General features: G+C 47.1%; 1 protein-coding gene across 2 annotated transcripts in view; it reads left to right on the top strand.

Moving 5' to 3' along the window:
* STK10 (serine/threonine kinase 10) overlaps positions 1-5880 on the top strand; it is a 143233-nt gene extending 137353 nt beyond the window's left edge. For both annotated transcript variants that reach the window (XM_003813989.5, XM_055112872.2), the window contains one exon: positions 4476-5880. In XM_003813989.5, the coding sequence (XP_003814037.1) occupies positions 4476-4616 (141 nt within the window). In that variant the 3' untranslated portion in view covers positions 4617-5880. The remainder of the gene's footprint in view (positions 1-4475) is intronic.
* The last annotated feature ends 12025 nt before the right edge of the window (positions 5881-17905 follow it).

The raw sequence follows: 17905 nt of genomic DNA, 5'->3' as shown, positions 1-17905 counted from the left end.
AATAGATCTCCATGCCATATGCGCTTCCCTCGTTCCCTGCTGGGCTTTTGCCCAGCCTGTTCCCCTTGCCAGGAATTCTCTACCCACCAGCCTTTGCTTGGCCAACTTCTGTTTGTCTTCATTATTCAGGCCTCCCCCACGGAGGCTGTATGGTGTCTTCTGGGCTCCCCGTCCTTGCCCCTGTCATGGTGTTTATCACATGGGATTGCATTTGTGTGTCATCGTTAGCTTGATGGTTCATTCGTTTGTGTATTAATGCAACACATATTTCTTGAACACCTGCTAAGTCCCCCACGCTGTTTCAGACACTAGAGACACTGCATTGAACAAAAGGGACAAGTCCGTGCCCTCTGGAAGAACCGACCTTCTAGTAAGGGGCCAAGAAGCAGGGAGGGAAACAGCATGGGGGGGTCACAAAGTGAGGCTGCTTCAGACGGTGTGGCAGGAAGATGTCGTCTAAGAAGATGACATCTGAGCCAAGATCTGAAGGACCTGAGGGAGGGAGGCGTGCAACCGTGGGGGTTTTCAGGGGGACATTCCCAGCACAGGGAAGAGCAACTGCAAAGGCCCGGACACCTTGCTTGTGAAACAAGGAGACCCCTGCGGCTGGAGAGAGTGGTGGTGACGGTGGGAGGTGATAGGAGGTAAAGTCAGAGGGGTGGAGGTCCTGTGTAAAGTCTGGCTTTTACTCTGTGTGAGATGGAAGCCACTGGAGGGTTCTGAGCAGAGGACAAGGTGGTCTGACTCATGTTTTGAAAAGGATCTCGCTAGCTGCCCTCAGGGGTCAAGAGTGGAGGCAGAGAGACCAGTAAGGAAACCATTGTGATAGCCTTGGTGAGCAATGATGGCAGCTTGGACTAGGATGGTATCTTGAACTAGGATGGTATCAGAGGTTGGGGGAATTTGTCCATTTCCTCTCTAGCTGGCACTCTAGACCTTCTTGCTGGTCACCAGCTTTGGGATCTTGGGCAAGCCATCTTCCCCGCTCTGGGCCTGTATTAGTCTGGATTCTCTAGAGAAACAGAACCAAGATAGAGAGAGGATGTGTGTGTGTGTGTGTGTGTGTGTGTGTGTGTTTGTGTGTGTGTGTGTGTGTGTAGGGAGAGGGAGAGGGAAATTGATTTAGTTATTTTAAGGAATTGGCTTACACGATTGTGGGGGCTGGTAAGTCTGAAATCTGCAGGACAGGTCAGCAGGCTGGAGACCCAGTTGTTGTTGCTGTCTAGTGGCAGAATTCCTTCTCTCTTCTTTTCTCTGAAGGCCTTCAACTGATTGAGGCCCACCCACATGATGAAGGGTAATTTGCTTTACTCAGAGTTTACTGATTGAAATGCTAATCACATCTAGAAAATACCTTCATAGTGACATCTAGCTGGTGTTTGACCAAACAGGTGGATACCATGGCCTTGCCAAGCTGACACATAAAATTAACCATCACAGAAATTAGTCGGGCACAGTGGCGCATGCCTGTAATCCCAGCTACATGGGGGGCTGAGGCAGGAGAATGGCTTGAACCCGGGAGGCGGAGGTTGCAGTGAGCCGAGATCGCATTACTGCACCCCAGCCTGGGTGACAGAGCAAGACTCTGTCTCAAAAAAAAAAAAAAAAAAATGGGGCCTCAGCGTGGTTATTTGTACAGTGAAGCTATCAATACTGCAAAGTTATGTCAGAAGTCGCCAGCACATAGTACAGGCCAAGGACATGCTCATTCCCCTAAACTCTCTGAGGAGAAAACTGCCCAAGTTACTCTTAATCTCATGCCCACGGGTCCTGAAGTCCTGAGGTTTGTTCTGCCATCGTACCTCAGTTCTGCTTACTGTAACTGTGGTCTGGACAGGAGGCAACTGCCCATCTCAGCTGTGTGATGGCCTTGGGAGTCCTTGAATTGAGGCCTCCCTCCCTGCACTCATGGAGCTTTCTGGCTGGAAGGTGGCCAAGATCCCAGACTTCCTGTTAGGCCCACGCTCATCAGTTTTTGTAACCATGGTCTGCTGGGACTTTCCGTACTTGACACTCAAGTCAATAATGTTCCTGCTGACATAGGTGGGTTCTGCAATCAGGAAATGAACGTCCACCTGGTTCTCTTACCTGGGGGTTCTATACCCTTGGCCTATCCTGAGAGAGTTTGAAAATGAATGATCGCGTTTCCTCTAGCTATTGCCTTATGTCTCAGATCGCTTCAAAGAGGGGCCTGGGCTCAGGGGAGGCACCACGAGTGTGCATTGGGAAGCCAGCATTGGACTTTGCCTGTAGGGGCTGCCTCTTTGCAGAATTCTTTATAGAATTCTTCTGTCATTAGCTACTTGGGTTTCTGCTGGAACAATGACCCGGAGGTGATGATTTTCATTCGAGAATAAATGGTCTTTTACATTCTTGCATTACAGTCAGCAGCCTGTGAACACCCTGCCTTGTATGGAGGCAGGGAGATGACTGTACATTGTGGAGTATTTTTAGAAAAATTCAGATGTATTTCGAGTAAGTACGGAATATCTGGTAGAGTCAATGAAGTGTTGCTTGGGTCAGTGTTCACACAGAATGTGGCCTCAAACAAGTCAAATCTTCCCTCCTGAACCCTGGCTTTTCGGGCTGTAAAATGTAGATAATATTTATTTCCTTAAAGTAGGTGTTAGCAAACCACTGCCAATGTCCTAATCTGGCCCACCACCTATATTTGTAAATAAAGTTTTATTGGAACACAGCCATGCTCGTTCATTTACAGATTGTCTGTGGCTGATTTTATACTACAGTGGCAGTTGAGTAGTCACAATGGAGACCAAATATGTCCTGCAAAGCCAAAAATGTTTACTATCTGTCACATAACAGAAAAAAGATCGCTGACTCTGGCCTTAGAAGGTTGTATTGAGAAATATATGTGGTGGGTAGAACAGAATAATGCTTAAACAGCCCAGGCTTTGGAGTCACACAGGTGGGATGAAGTCCTAACTCCTCCATTACTAGTTGTGAAACCTTGGGCAAGTTACTAAACCATTCTGTGCTCAAAAAGTAGTAGCTATTATTATTAAATTGTTGCTATTCCTAGAGCAGAGGTCCCAAACTGATAGCCTATGTGCTGGAATTGGCTTACAGGCATGGTATGTTTGGCCAACATAGTGATGTAAAAAAAAAATTTTTTTTTGAGACGGAGTCTTGCTCTGTCACCCAGGCTAGAGTGCAGTGGCGCGATCTCGGCTCACTGCAACTTCCACCTCGCCTCAAGTGATTCTCCTGCCTCAGCCTCCCAAGTAGCTGGGATTACAGGCACACACTACCAGGCCTGGCTAATTTTTGTATTTTTAGTAGAGATGGGGTTTCGCCATGTTGGCCAGGCTGGTCTTGAACTCCTGACCTCAGGTGATCCGCCCGCCTTGGCCTCCCAAAGTGCTGGGGTTACAAGGCTGAGCCACCACGCCTGGCCTGTAAATTTTTTAAAAGATGTCCACTTTTAAGTATATAAGGAGATTTTACATTAAAATCTTGATTTCCAGTTTCTTTAGAAAATCTTAGGCCAGGCGCGGTGGCTCACGCCTGTAATCCAAGCACTTTGGGAGGCCAAGGTGGGTGGATCACATGAAGTCAGGAGTTTGAGACCAGTCTGGCCAACACGGTGAAACGCCTTCTGTATTAAAAATACAAAAATTAGCCAGTCATGGTGGCAGGTGCCTGTAATCCCAGCTACTGGGGAGGCTGAGTCAGGAGAATCACTTGAACCTGTGAGGCTGAATTTGCAGTGAGCCAAGATAGTGCCACTGCACTCCAGCCTGGGCAACAGAGCAAAACTCTGTCTCAAAAAAAAGAAAAGAAAAATATTTCTGGTAGGATCCAATTTACCTAGATAAACTTGCTTGTGCCCAAGGGAACCTCCCGCAGTGCTTTTCAACTAGAGCTCTCCTCTGAGTTACCTGAAGAGTTTGTACAGTACAGAAGGCCTTGGTCCCACCACAGATCTTCAAAATCCGAACCTCTGGGTTTAGGCAAAGGCACGTGTATTTTGTTTTTGTTTTTGTTTTTGTTTTTGAGATGGAGTCTCGCACTGCCGCCCAAGTTGGAGTGCAGTGGCGCAATCTCAACTCAGGCATGTGTATTTTGAAAAAAAAAAACTTCTGACATCTCTGCTTCCTTTGCTGCTAAATCTCTCTCCATCTTCTCCCTCGGGTTTTTCTCCAGTCATTTGGCTGTTTTCCTGCCAGGGGATTTGCATCTGCTTTTTTTCCTCCCTGCCCCGTCTAGATTGACATTTCCCCCAACTGTACCCTTCAGTCCACAGGGAGCTTCTGAGTGGCGGTGGCAGGAGGTGGTACTTACCTCCTGTGGGAGGAGCTCTAGGGTAGGAAATAGGGAAGCCGTAGTTTCTCAAGCACTGAGGCCTGGAAGGGAATGTTCCAGAGAAGGCCATGTCAGTGGGGGTCCTGTGAGTGGGAGACCCATGTGTGGCCTGCAGATCTCACCAAGTGCCATCCGTCCTCTCTCTTCCCTAGGCTCTGGAAGAGGATCTGAACCAGAAGAAGCGGGAGCAGGAGATGTTCTTCAAGCTGAGTGAGGAGGCGGAGTGCCCAAACCCCTCCACCCCAAGCAAGGCCGCCAAGTTCTTCCCCTACAGTTCTGCGGATGCTTCTTAACAACCGCCCGGGGCTGTGGCTGGCAGCTTGGTGGGCCCCAGGGCCTTCTCCTTCATTCTCTGTGAACATGTAACTCAGGACCCCTTTTCCCTCTTGCGTCTGTGCCAGCTCAAATCCAGCCCCTCGCCCTGTGCCACCCCAACTGTGCCCGATAGACCTGCCCCAGCGTTCCTGACTTCTCACTGGCCTGTGGAGGGTGAGGTGTAATTATTTGTCACTGACCCTAATGTATATTCTCCTTGAGCCCCAGATCCCTTCAAGCTGGAAGGGATGGGGCTGTTGGTGGGGTCAGGGTCCAAGAGGAATGGGTGTTCTGTGGCCTCGAGTCCTCTCCTGTTTGCGAAAATACCAGTTTTGCTCTCTGTGGAACAAAGCACTGCTGATGAAGTCCCCGTGGGCTCATCCGGGCTGGAATTCTTGGTTTTTCAGCCATTCCCTGCAGAGTCACTCAATCATCAAGTCCCTCACAGCCATTTCTGTTCCCAGAGGAGCCAGGCCTGCAGCTGGCTGCTCAGGAGATGGCCTCATTCCTCCTGTTCTCCCAGTTTGCTTTCCACTTAAGACAAAGCCTTGTCTATGTGGGGGGCGGGGACCGGGGAAAGAGGGAGGCTGAAATGTTTATTCTGCTTCCCCCGTGTTTCATGCCATCTCGTGTCCCCCTTCCTGCACGTGGGTGTGAATGCACACACATACGCGTACACACAGGACTTGGTCTGCTGGCCTGGCCTCTTCTGCCCAGGTGAGTTGGAACACGTTTGCTGCCTGAGCCTGTGCCACTGAGCATGTTAGGTGGAGCAGTTCGTGTGGCACGTGCGGGGTGTTGGCACCGGAGGCATGGAGAAGCACAGGCTGTACTGCCAGGCTGTGATGCGTGCTGGCCCCCGCACAGGCTCCTGTGTGCAGGGACTGATTCCTCAGCACACGAGGCTTACACAACCCAGTCTGCTCCATAGCACTCTGGCCCACCCTGTCTGCAGGTGAAACAGGAGGGCTGTTTCCCTCTGCCCCGTCCCCCCGACTGTGTTCAGGAGTCCCACCTTGCATTTCAGACCTGGGCTGGCAGTCTGTTGGACTTCTCTTCAGGAAGAAAAAGCATCAGGGGGAAATGGAATGCCCCTGCCCCAGGAACATGGCGGAAGCACAGGTTCTGTACCTCAGATGGACTCCTCCTGGGCCTTAGGGGTCTCAGTTGGCTTCCCCCAGATTCTGATTCTACGGCTGCAGAATGTATATAACGCAATAAAAGCAAATGTTTGAACCAGTATGCGGGTTTACTTACAAGGAAACCTTTTTTCACCCTGATTTCTAATTATTTTATTGAAACAACTATAAAATGTATGGTTTCTCCAGGAAGATATCTGCTTTTTAAAACAACAAACAACAACAACAACACAAAACTGGTAATGATTTGGAGTAATCATGCGTGCATATTGAGTCTGGGTAGTGTTTCGCTGGTGGTAGAGTGGTTGAGACTTCCTGGGAGGACTTTTTCCGCCTTCACTCCTACAGATTTAAGATTCTTTATTTTTAGGCCGGGCATGGTGACTCACCTGAGGTGAGGAGTTCGAGACTAGCCTGGCCAACATGGCAAAACCCTGTCTCTACTAAAAGTACAAAAATTAGCCAGGCGTGGTGGTGCATGCCTATAATCCCAGCTACTCGGGAGGCTGAGGCAGGAGAATCGCCTGAACCCAGGAGGCAGAGGTTGCAGTAAGCCAAGGTCACACCACTGCACTCCAGCCTAGGTGACAGGGTGAGACTCTGTCTCTCAAAAAAAAAAAAAAAAAAAATTCTTTGAGACAGGGTCTCTAATATGTTGCCCAAGCTGATCTCAAACTCGTGGCTCAACTGATTCTCCCGCTTCAACCTTGAGTAGCTGGGACGACAGATACATGCTACTGCGCCCAGCTAGGTTAAGGTTCTGTATACTCTGTCTTTCTAAAGCAATTCCCTGGAAATTTTCTCAACGTTGGTTATAACTGAATGCTTGGGAAGGGAGGGGCAGCCCTTCAACAGGAAAAGGGGACTGCCCAAATCTTAAATGCACAGTCAAGATTCTCTTGGAGCTAGCAATGGTTCTCAGGTTAGTGAGCATTTAGCTTGCCTGCTGCAGAATTTGACCCAGATGGGGGTGTTTTTCAGGTCTCTCACAAATGAGACAAGCGAAACAATTGTCTCCTTTTATTCTCTTTGGTGCATTGGTGCTGGGGAAACATGAACTAGCGGCAGTGTAACTGCAGAACATAGACCCAGTTCTACCAGGCCAGGCCAGTGTTGGGAACCGCCAGACAGGGCTGCTTTGGGCTTTGCTTACAGTATTTCCATGTGTAGCCTGGCGCGTGAGAAAGTATTAGATGAAATGCCAGTTTCATGGTTCAGGTGAAAGTCTGTGATCATTCCCCTTGTGGCTCATCCTTCACATCACCTTTGCCCTTCAAGGAGTTGCTGCGTCCCCGCTCAGCGCCGCCTGAGCCCTCAGAGCTCCCCTGTGCTTTTCTGGATGGGAACTGGCGGGGTCACCTAGCCTCACCATGGAGCCACCGTGCAATGCCCATCTCTGAGAGGCCCACGCAGTATTCCTTGTGCCCTGTGTTAGTGCTTTCTGTATAAGGGACAGACAGAACTGGGTTTTTTTTCTCTGTCTGGTTTTAGAGTAAATGTAACTAACTTATATTTTCCCTTTATGAAAGATAGAAATTATTTTTATGTAGTTTCCAGACTTTATACAAAATTTTTGTAAAATGTTCTCTGGAAAGTTAACTACAAGAATGTAAATATGCTTCTAATAAAATAACAAGGTTATTTGCCGTTCAGGTTGTTCTTTTGGATTGGGGTGGAAAGCAGGGCACACTTAACCATTCTCACCCGGCAAGAAAGGGCTTATCTTCCAAGTACACAGGTGCCTCCCAGGTCATACAGCAGCTGAGACTTCGGGTTTCTCTTTGGAAAGACATTACGCTTGGCTGAGAGAGAGCATGTCATGGGGCATGTTCTCTACAGACATTTAATATCATTCTCATTTAACAACAAACATTCATTGACCCCAGAAAGTTTTCACCTGTTAATGTACTGAATGCTTTCAACAATCGCAGGAAGACACCATCATTCCCATTTTATGTATTTATTATTTTTTTAGAGACAGGGTCTCCCTATCACCCAGGCTGGAGTGCAGTGGCATGATCATGGTTCACCGTAACCTCAAACTCTTGGGCTCAGATGATCCTCCCACTTTATCCTGAGTAGCTAGGATTATAGGCATGAGCCACGGTGCCTGGCTTTTTTTGTGGAGACAGGCGACAGGGCAGGGGGGATCACTATGTTGCCCAGGCTGATCTCAAACTCCCGGCTTCAAGCAATCCTCCTGTCTCAGCCTCCCAAACAGCTGGAATTACAGGTGTGAGCCACCCCCCACCACACCAGGCTCATCTAGAAATGGGCACTAGGCAAAGGGAAGGGTCAAGCCAGTTCTCAAAACACTGTAAGTGACGCCTATGGGGTTCAAACCTGGACCTTCTGCCAGAGGTGTTTCTGGCATACCTCCTGTGTCTCACTCAACTGCCACTTGAACTAATGAAGGGTCGTACAGACGCCTAGCCACTAGCCATCCCTGCCGTATTTAAAAGAATCTGTCTGCCACGCCTCTGAAACACGATTCAGGCTTTCTTAACTTTGGGTCCATAGGCTCTTCCCACAGTGGATCCATATGTAGAATTCAGGGTGTCTTGGTATCTGGATGGCAAAAGATTTGGTCTTTAGTTTTACTACAAACTGTAGTAGTATTAGCAGTAGCTGTGACTATCACCAGTGGAAATCCCAGATATTTCATATCACATTGCAGCTGTGGTAGAGATCTCAAAATATTTTTATCACTTTGAAATTACAGTAGCTATTAGACCTATTACTAGATCTTGTTATTTAACGTGCATATGTGTATATACATCCATATATCACATTACATGGGCATATATATCACATACATAATATATACAGGTTTTCCAGTATTTTGTTACCTGTATTCCATATGATTGCTTTCATTTGTAATCTATGTGCTTTATATTGCACACTTGAAAATATTCTGAGAAGCCACCAGGCGCAGTGGCTCAAGCCTGTAATCCCAGCACTTTGGGAGGCCGAGTCGGGCGGATCACTTGAGGTCAGGAGTTTGAGACCAGCCTGACCAACATGGTGAAACCCCGTCTCTACTAAAAATACAAAAATTAGCCAGGCGTGGTGGCGCACCTGTATTCCCAGCTACTCGGGAGGCTGAGGCATAAGAATCTCTGGAACCAGGAGGCAGAGGTTGCAGTGAGCCGAGATCGTGCCACTGCACTGAAGCCTGGGCAACAGAGCGAGACTGTCTCAAAAAATATGCATTATTCCGAGAAGGGATTCACATTCTTTGTGGAATGCCAAAGGAGTCCATGGCGCAAAAAATGATTTAGAACCCCTGTTTCTTCAGCCTTGAGTTGTCTGGCCCAGAAACCTTCTGACCAGCAGGGGGCAGGCCGCAGCCACAAGGTCAGTGCAGAGTTCACATTGATTACTGTCTAGGGGATGCAAACAAATAAGCAGCCGGCCTGCCTGCCATTAAGGGCTAGAAAAATGATTGGGGTTCTAGTGAAAAATAATTTATGAAACTGACAAAACAACAGTGCATTAGAGGATTCTTAGGACTCGGGAAATGAGATCATTCCTCATTCGACACCTCTTAAGCACCATGTGCTGGAGATGCCAAGATGAGTAAGACACTGACACTGTCTCCTTGTCCTTGTAGGGAAACAGACCTGGAAAAGCAGAGTGTAAGTTCAGACTGACGTTGCCTGGGAGAATCAGGGACGACTTCCCAGAGAAGGTGATGCTGAGTCTTGGAAGACAAACTAGTATGTGCCAGAACGTGTGCATTCAGAGACTGCGATATCGTTTAGGGTAAATGCTTTATGGGTCATGAGGCTGAAGAGATGGACAGGTCCAGATTAACATGCCAGGCTAAAACACTTATCTATCCCAAGGGCAGTCAGAAGAAGGGGAGTTTACTCAGGGGAAGGACAGTTGAAATCATGGCCTTAGCAATTCAAGAGACCAGCTGAAAAAGACTGAGATGATGTTAAAAGAGTTTTTTGGCCCACAGAGGTTTGAGGCTTTCAGAAGGAAAGGGAAGACTGCAGGCTCCATGAGGGGAGGAAGTAAGACTTTTTTTTTTTTTTTTAATGGAATCAAGCTCTGTTGCCCAGGCTGGAGTGCAGTGGTGTGATCTTGGCTCACTACAACCTCCACCCCCCGGGTTCAAGCGATTCTCCTGTCTCAGCCTCCTGAGTAGCTGGAATTACAGGCATGCACCACCACCACGCCAGACTAATTTTTATATTTTTAGTAGAGACGGGGTTTCACCATGTTGGTCAGGCTGGTCTCGAACTCCTGACCTCATGATCCGCCTGCCTTGACCTCCCAAAGTGCTGGGATTATAGGCGTGAGCTACTGCACCCGGCCGGAAGTAGGACTTTTTAGCTGACGCCTTGCTATGGTGTAAATGTCCCCTCCAAAACTCATTGAAATTTAATTGCCACTATAAGGATATTGAGAGGTGGAATCTTTAAGAGGTGATTAGGTCATGAGGGCTCTGCCCTCATGAATGGACTAATACCATTATTGCAGAAGTGAGTTAGTTATCATGGGAATGGATTCCTGATAAAAAGGATGAGTTGGCCCGACATGGTGTCTCACGTCTGTAATCCCAGCACTTTGGGAGGCTGAGGTGGGTGGATCGCCTGAAGTCAGGAGTTCAACACCAGCCTGGCCAACATGGTGAAAACTCCATCTCTACTAAAAATACAAAAATTAGCCAGATGTGGTGGTGGGCACCTGTAATCCCAGTTACTCAAGGAGGCTAAGGCAGGAGAATCGCTTGAACCCAGGAGGCGAAGGTTGCAGTGAGCCAAGATTGCACCACTGCACTCCTGCCTGGGTGACAGAGCAAGATTCCGTTCCCCGCTCCCCACCCCAAAAAAAGGATGAGTTTGCCCAATTCCCTCTCTCTGTCTCATGTGCTCACTTCTGTCTTCTATTTTGTGCCATGGGATTACCCTTGCCAGACACTGGCATTATGCTCTTGGACATCCCAGCCTCCAGAACAGTGAGTCAAATAAACTTCTGTTCTTTATCAATTTACCTAGTCTATGGTATTCTGTTATAGCAGCAGAAAACTGACTAAGACAGAAAATTGGTACTGAGTAGTGGTCTGTTGCTATAACAAACATCTGTGAAAAATGTAGAGGCCACTCTGGAACTGGGTAATGGGTAGAGGCTGGAAAAATTGGAAGAAGCAGGCTAGAAAAAGCCTACACTGCCGTGAATGGAGCATTAAGGGTGATTGTGGTGAGGGCTCAGGAGAGAAGAGCCGTGGGGAAAGTCTGAATCTTCTAAGAGATTACTTAAATGCTCATGACCCGGATGTTGATAGAAATATGGACAGTAAATGCCATTCTGTGTGAGGTCTCAAATGGAAATGAGGAACAAGGTATTAGAAACTGGAGTAAAGGCCATTCTTGTTACATAGTTGAAAGTAACTTGGTGGAATTCTGTTTGTGTCCTAGGACTTTATGGAATTTAGGAGCAATGAACTAGGATATCTGGCAAAAAAAAAAAAAAAAAGCAACTAAGCAACAAAGCATTCAGGCTGCTGCATGGCTGCTTTCAATGACATACAGTGAGATGCAAGAGCAAAGAAATGACTTAAAGACAGAATTTATAATTAAAAGAGAAGCAGAATAGATCTAGAAAGTTCTCAGCTTGGCCATGTAAAGAGTGAAAAAGTAAGCTTGGGAGAGAATACTAAGGGTGTGGCTAAGTGACAATTTCCTAAAGAGATTAAATGACTAGAAGGGAGCCAGGTACTATTCATCAAGATAATGGGAGAAAGACCCTGAAGAGCAAAACTTCATCTCACAAAATAAAATAAGTAAAATAATAAATTTGATGCCTATGAGACATCCACAGAGAGATGTCATTTGTGTACACACATCTGGTGCTCAGAGGAAATATCTCGGCTGGGAGGTTATAAGTTTGAGACTAGAGTATAAGATGGGTAGTTGACAAAAACAAAGTTGGAGAGGAGGCTTGACTAGGGAGAGATATATGCAAACCATGAAGAGGAATTTGGATTTTATCCTGCAAACAAGGTATGGCCTCTGCTTGATATTGTAGGCAGATAATTGGCTGCACTGTAAAAAAACACATTGGAGGGACAGGGGCTGGAGGGTGGCTGACAATCAGGGTCCTTACAGTAATCTAGGTAAAAGATGGGAAGGGATTTTCATATACAGCTTTATATACTGACTTTTTCCACTTACATTATATTATGAACATTTAACAATGTCACTAAAAGTTCTCTGGAAACATCATTTATTTATTTATTTATTTATTTATTTATTTATGAGATGGAGTTTTGCTCTTGTTGCCCAGGCTGGAGGGCAGTGGTGTGATCTCGGCTCACCATAACCTCCGCCTCCCGCGTTCAGGCCATTCTCCTGCCTCAGCCTCCCGAGTAGCTGGGATTACAGGCATGCACCACCATGCCCAGCTAATTTTGTATTTTTAGTAGAGACAGGGTTTCTCCATATTGGTCAGGCTGATCTCGAACTCCCGACCTCAGCTGATCTGCCCACCTCAGCCTCCCAAAGTGCTGGGATTACAGGCGTGAGCCACAGTGCCTGGCCAGAAACATCGTTTTAAGTGGCTAATTAACCCACGACCCTGTGAATGTTTATTATCTACTTAATCAGTACTATACAGTTAGGGATTCTGGCTATTTTCTGGTTTTTCTTTAGGAATCTTATTCTTTCATATAACTACATATCTTCTGTGCTAGGTAAAACCATTTCCCTCTACCTTGATGATTAAAAAAAAAATTATCTGGCAAATCTCATACCTTTTCCAAAATCATTTTGTAAAGTCTAGTTACCATGTTTTACTTTCACTTTGATTTAAAACTTTTTCTCGGCCGGGTGCGGAAGCTCACGCCTGTAATCCCAGCACTTTGGGAGGCCAAGGCAGGCAGATCACCGGAGGTCAGGAGTTCGAGACAAGCCTGACTAATGCGGTGAAACCCTGTCTCTACTAAAAATACAATAATTAGCTGGGTGTGGTGGTGGGCGCCTGTAGTCCCAGCTACTTGGGAGGTGGAGACAGGAGAACTGCTGGAACTTGGGCAGCGGAGGTTGCAGTGAGCCGAGATCGTGCCATTGCACTCCAGCCTGGGTGACAAAAGCGAGACTCCATCTCAAAAATAAATAAATAAATAAAATAAAAAACAATAAAACTTTTTCTCAGGCTAGGCATGGTGGCTCATGCCAATAATCCCAGCACATTGGAAGGCCAAGGCGAGTGGGTCCCTTGAGCTCAGGAGTTTGAGACCAGCCTGGGCAACATGATGAAACTCCGTTTCTACAAGAAATACAAAAAATTAGCTGGGCGTGGTGGCACACACTTGTTGTCTTAGCTACTCAGGAGGCTGAGGTGGGAGGATAGCTTGAGCCAGGGTGGTGGAGGTTGCAGTGAGCCAAGATCACTCCATTGCACTCCAACCTGGGTGACAGAACGAGACCCTGTCTCAAAAAAATAACCTCCTTCTCACCCAGCTCAAACTTGAACTAAACTTAGAAGCTCATAGTGACAAAGACCGGTGTGGTTGGGACAATTCTCACCAAATGCACCGTTTGGATCCTCTACATTTCTGGCCTCCCTGCAGTCAGGCAGGTCCTGGTGACCCATTCTGCCTAATGACATGATTGTCACGCCTATGGTGAAGCACACTAAAAAGCCAAGTGCAGGCCGGGCACTGTGTCTCACGCCTGTAATCCCAGCACTTTGGGAGGCCGAGGCGGGTGGATCACGAGGTCAGGAGATCGAGACCATCCTGGCTAACACGGTGAAACCCCGTCTCTACTAAAAATACAAAAAAAAAAAATTAGCCGGGCGTGGTGGCGGGCGCCTGTAGTCCCAGCTACTCGGGAGGCTGAGGCAGGAGAATGGCGTGAACCTGGGAGGCGGAGCTTGCAGTGAGGCGAGATTGCGCCACTGCACTCCATCCTGGGCGGCAGAGCTAGACTCCATCTCAAAAAAAAAAAAAAGAAAAGAAAAGAAAAGCCAAGCGCGACCCTCTGGTCTCTCTCTTCCTATTAAAGCACATGAGGAGGCTGTGGATTTTAGATGGTGCAGAACAAGACGGCAGAACCTCCAACAACTTTAGCCCTGGTGACCATGGAGAGCAGGGCCCCTCACAATCCACATAGGACACAAGGCATAAGCAAAAGGTAAACTGAATGGGGGTAAGCTGCTGAGATTTTAGGGTTGTTACTACAGCCGTAGCTTAACCTAGCCTATTCTAATGTAGTCTGTGTCTTCACCATTTCTGCCACTTTGCTCTTCTCCTCGAGGGTCAGAGGAGTGAAAAGAGAGTTGGGGAGGAAAAATAACAAGCACATAGTGGATACTGTTTGGGCTCCACCCAGATCCCCTTTTATGGTTTCTGTTTGCCTCGCCCCAGTTCCTGAGGCTTTTGCTTCTAACCGTCCACACCTGAGGCTCTCTTTAAAGGCCTGCTCTTGGCTACTGGAGTCAGAGTCAGAAGTGCCTGAGAATTTACATCCACCCACCCTGAGATGGGTGGGTCTCAGCCAGTGACTGACTGGTGTGGGAGTATGAAAGCCCAGCTCCCTTGCAACAAGTCAGGACAAACTCTGAGGCATAATTTATATTCTGAAATTCCCCTGTGGGATCAGGCTGAAACTACCCACCATAGGACTTTGCTTGAGACTGCACCCCTGCTTTGCATTTTCCCTCCATTATCCTCCTTCACCTATTCATTTTCCAATTTCTCCCGGGAGCATTTCCTTAATAGATCACTTGCACACAAGTTCTCATTTCATATTCTGCTTCTGAATAACCCTACTTAAGACATTTGGAACTGGTAATTGTCCTAGGAAATGGACTCTAAGGATGAGATTTGGAATTCAATCACTTGCTGGCCAGATGGCAATAAGGACCCTATTACTGATCATAAGGGAAGTGTTGTTAGTGCCTGGTATGCTGTATCGTTGCCATTAGTGAAATATGTACCTGTGGAAAATTAGAATTGAATACAGCTGGAAGGGGTCGCACTGGCTTGTACAATTCAGAGGAAGCAATAATTTAAGGGACTGCAGAATTTGTTTATTGTTGCTGGATGCTGTTGATGCATGAGAGAAAATGACAGGCTCAGGTGAGACAGTTACCAGTTTAAGGCAAGATGTGAAGTCAGAAGTCCTCTTCAGCAGCATTTAAAAAGATTGTTGGCTGGGCGTAGTGGCTCACGCCTGTAATCCCAACACTTTGGGAGGCTAAGGCAGGCAGATCACCTGAGGTCAGGAGTTTGAGACCAGCCTGGCCAACATGGTAAAACCCCATCTCTACTAAAGATACAAAAATTAGCTGGGCGTGGTTGCAGGCACCTGTAATCCCAGGTACTCGGGAGGTTGAGGTAGAAGAATCGCTTGAACCTGGGAGACGGAGATTGCAGTGAGCTGAGATGGCGCCACTGCACTCCAGCCTGGGTGACGGAGCAAGACTCCATCTCAAAAAAAAAAAAAGAAAAAAGACTGCCATATACTGTAGCTGGGAAGCGAACTGTGCTGAAGACCAGGCATAGGACTGTATTGTATTGTAAGAGTAGCAGAACTTCAGCAGTGGCTAACTCTATAGTCCCAGTGAGTTTTCTCCATGAAAATCAGGCCCCTGATAGGGGAGAAATGGAACCCTGAGACTTCGATGGGGATACCTGGGAAGATGCACTTGAGAACATTTAACTCTTAGATTCCCTTGAACATTCTGGGCAAATGTTCGCCCTTGTTAGAGGACAACAGCAGCCCCCTCCTTGCAGAAACTGTGCAGGGGCCTGAACTGAGGCAGACAACCTGCAAAACAATATCTGCCTTCCTCAACATCTTTCCCCACACCCCTCCTGGACAGTAGGCAAAAAACTAGGGCTAAGTCTCAGCATGACCCACCTGGGGAAGTGCTGGTTCTGCTAAGGGTAGAAAAGGATTATTCACCAAAGGATCTGTAGGAACAGACTAGTATGTACCAGCAAGAATACGGGGTGCTTGCTTACAAATGTACCTTGAGGATGCTGAAACAGAAATTGGGGTGGTAGAATATTTATCTGGCTAAAGGAGCGTTTGCTGATATGAGGATACTCTTCCACAACACAATATTTAACAGCCTGACAAGGGGACTTGAAGTTATAATTAACAGAGGAAGAGTGTTTAGGTACTTGGAAAAAATAATGGCCTGTGTTATATGAGGTAATATGCTGAAACTACCATGACAGAGTGCTGAAAAGGAGATCAAAAGTTCCAAAACTAAAGCACCATCAAAGACTCATCATTAGAGTAGGGATTCTCAGGTCAGGCATGAATGTAGTCCTGACCCAGGTCTTTCTTACAATGGGTCTGTAAGACTTCACAGATAACACTTGTTAATCGTTTTCTTGATGATATGGTTTGGCTGTGTCCTCACCCAAATCTCATCTTGAATTGTAGTTCCCATAATCCCCACGTGTCATGGGAGGGACCTGGTGGGAGGTAATTGAATGATGGGGACAGTTACTCCCCTGTTGTTCTCATGATACTGAGTTCTTAAGAGATCCGATGGTTTTATAAGGGGCTTTGCCCCCTTTGCTTGGCACTTCTCCTTGTGAAGAAGGACGTGTGCCATGTGAATACAGGCATAGGACTGTATTGTATTGTAAGAGTAGCAGAACTTCAGCAGTGGGTAACTTTGTAGTCCCAGTAAGTTTTCTCCATGAAAATCAGGCCCCTGATAGGGGAGAAATGGAACCCTGAGACTTGGATGGGGATTCCTGTGAAGATGCACTTGAGAACCAAGTGAAGCCATGTGAAGAAGAACGTGTTTGCTTCCCCTTCTGCCATGATTCTAAGTTTCCTGAGGCTTCCCTAGCCCTGTGGAACTGTGAGGCAATTAAATTTCTTTCCGTTATAACTTACCCAGTCTCGGGCAATTCTTTGTAGGAGTGTGAGAACAGATAAATACAGTGAATTGGTACAACAGAGACTGAGGTACTGCTATAAAGATACTCAAAAATGTGGAAGTGACTTTGGAACTGGGTAACAGGCAGAGGTTGGAACAGTTTAGAGGGCTCAGAAGAAGACAGGAAAATGTGGGAAAGTTTGGAACTTCCTAGAGATTTAGAGGGCTCAGAAGACAAGAAGATGGGGGAAAGTTTGGAACTTCCTAGAGACCTGTTGAATGGTTTTGACCAAAATGCTGATAATGATATGGACAATGGAGTCCAAGCTGAGGTGGTCTCAGACGAAGATGAGAAATGTGTTGGGAACTGGAATAAAGGTGACTCTTGCTATGCTTTAGTAAAAAGACTAGTGGCCTATTGCCCCCACCCTAGAGATCTGTGGAACTGCGAACTTGAGAGATATGATTTAGGGTATCTGGTGAAAGAAATTTCTAAGCAGCAAAGTGTTCAAGAGGAAGCAGAGCAAAACAGCTTGGAAAATGTGCAGCCTGAAGATGCAATAGAAAAAAAGTACCCATTTTCTGGGAAGAAATTTAAACCCATTGTAGAAATTTGCATAAGTAATGAGGAGCTGAATGTTAATCACCAAAACAATGAAGAAAATGTCTCCAGGGCTTGTCTGAGACCTTCACAGCAGCCCCTCCCATCACAGTACTGGAGGCCTAGGAGAAAAAAACGGTTTCGTGGGCCGGGCCCAGGGCCCCTTGCTTTGTGCAGCCTTGGGACATGGTGCCCTGTGTCTCAAGCTGCTTTGGCTTCAGTTGTGGCTAAAAGGGGCCAATGTACAGCTCAGGCCATTACTTCAGAGGGTTCAAGTTCCAGTCCTTGGTGGCTTACATGTGGTGTTGGCCCATGGGTGCATAGAAGTCAGGAATTGAGGTTTGGAAACCTCTGCCTAGATTTCAAAGGATTTATGGAAATGCCTGGATGTCCAGGCAGAAGTTTACTACAGGGGTAGAGCCCTCATGGAGAACCTCTGCTGGGGCATTGCAGAAGGGAAATGTGGAGTCAGAGTCCCCAAACAGAATCTCCACTGGGGCACTGCTAGTGGAGCTGTGAGAAGAGGGCCACCGTCCTCCAGACCCCAGAATGGTAGATCCACTGACAGCTTGCACCATGTGCCTCGAAAAGCTGCAGACACTCAATGCCAGCTCATGAAAGCAGCCAGGAGGGGGGCTGTACCCTGCAAAGCCACAGGGGCAGAGCT

Source organism: Pan paniscus, chromosome 4 (assembly GCF_029289425.2).
Source record: "Pan paniscus chromosome 4, NHGRI_mPanPan1-v2.0_pri, whole genome shotgun sequence".
Classification (NCBI taxonomy): Eukaryota; Metazoa; Chordata; class Mammalia; order Primates; family Hominidae; genus Pan; species Pan paniscus.
This window is presented reverse-complemented; position numbering and strand designations above follow the sequence as displayed.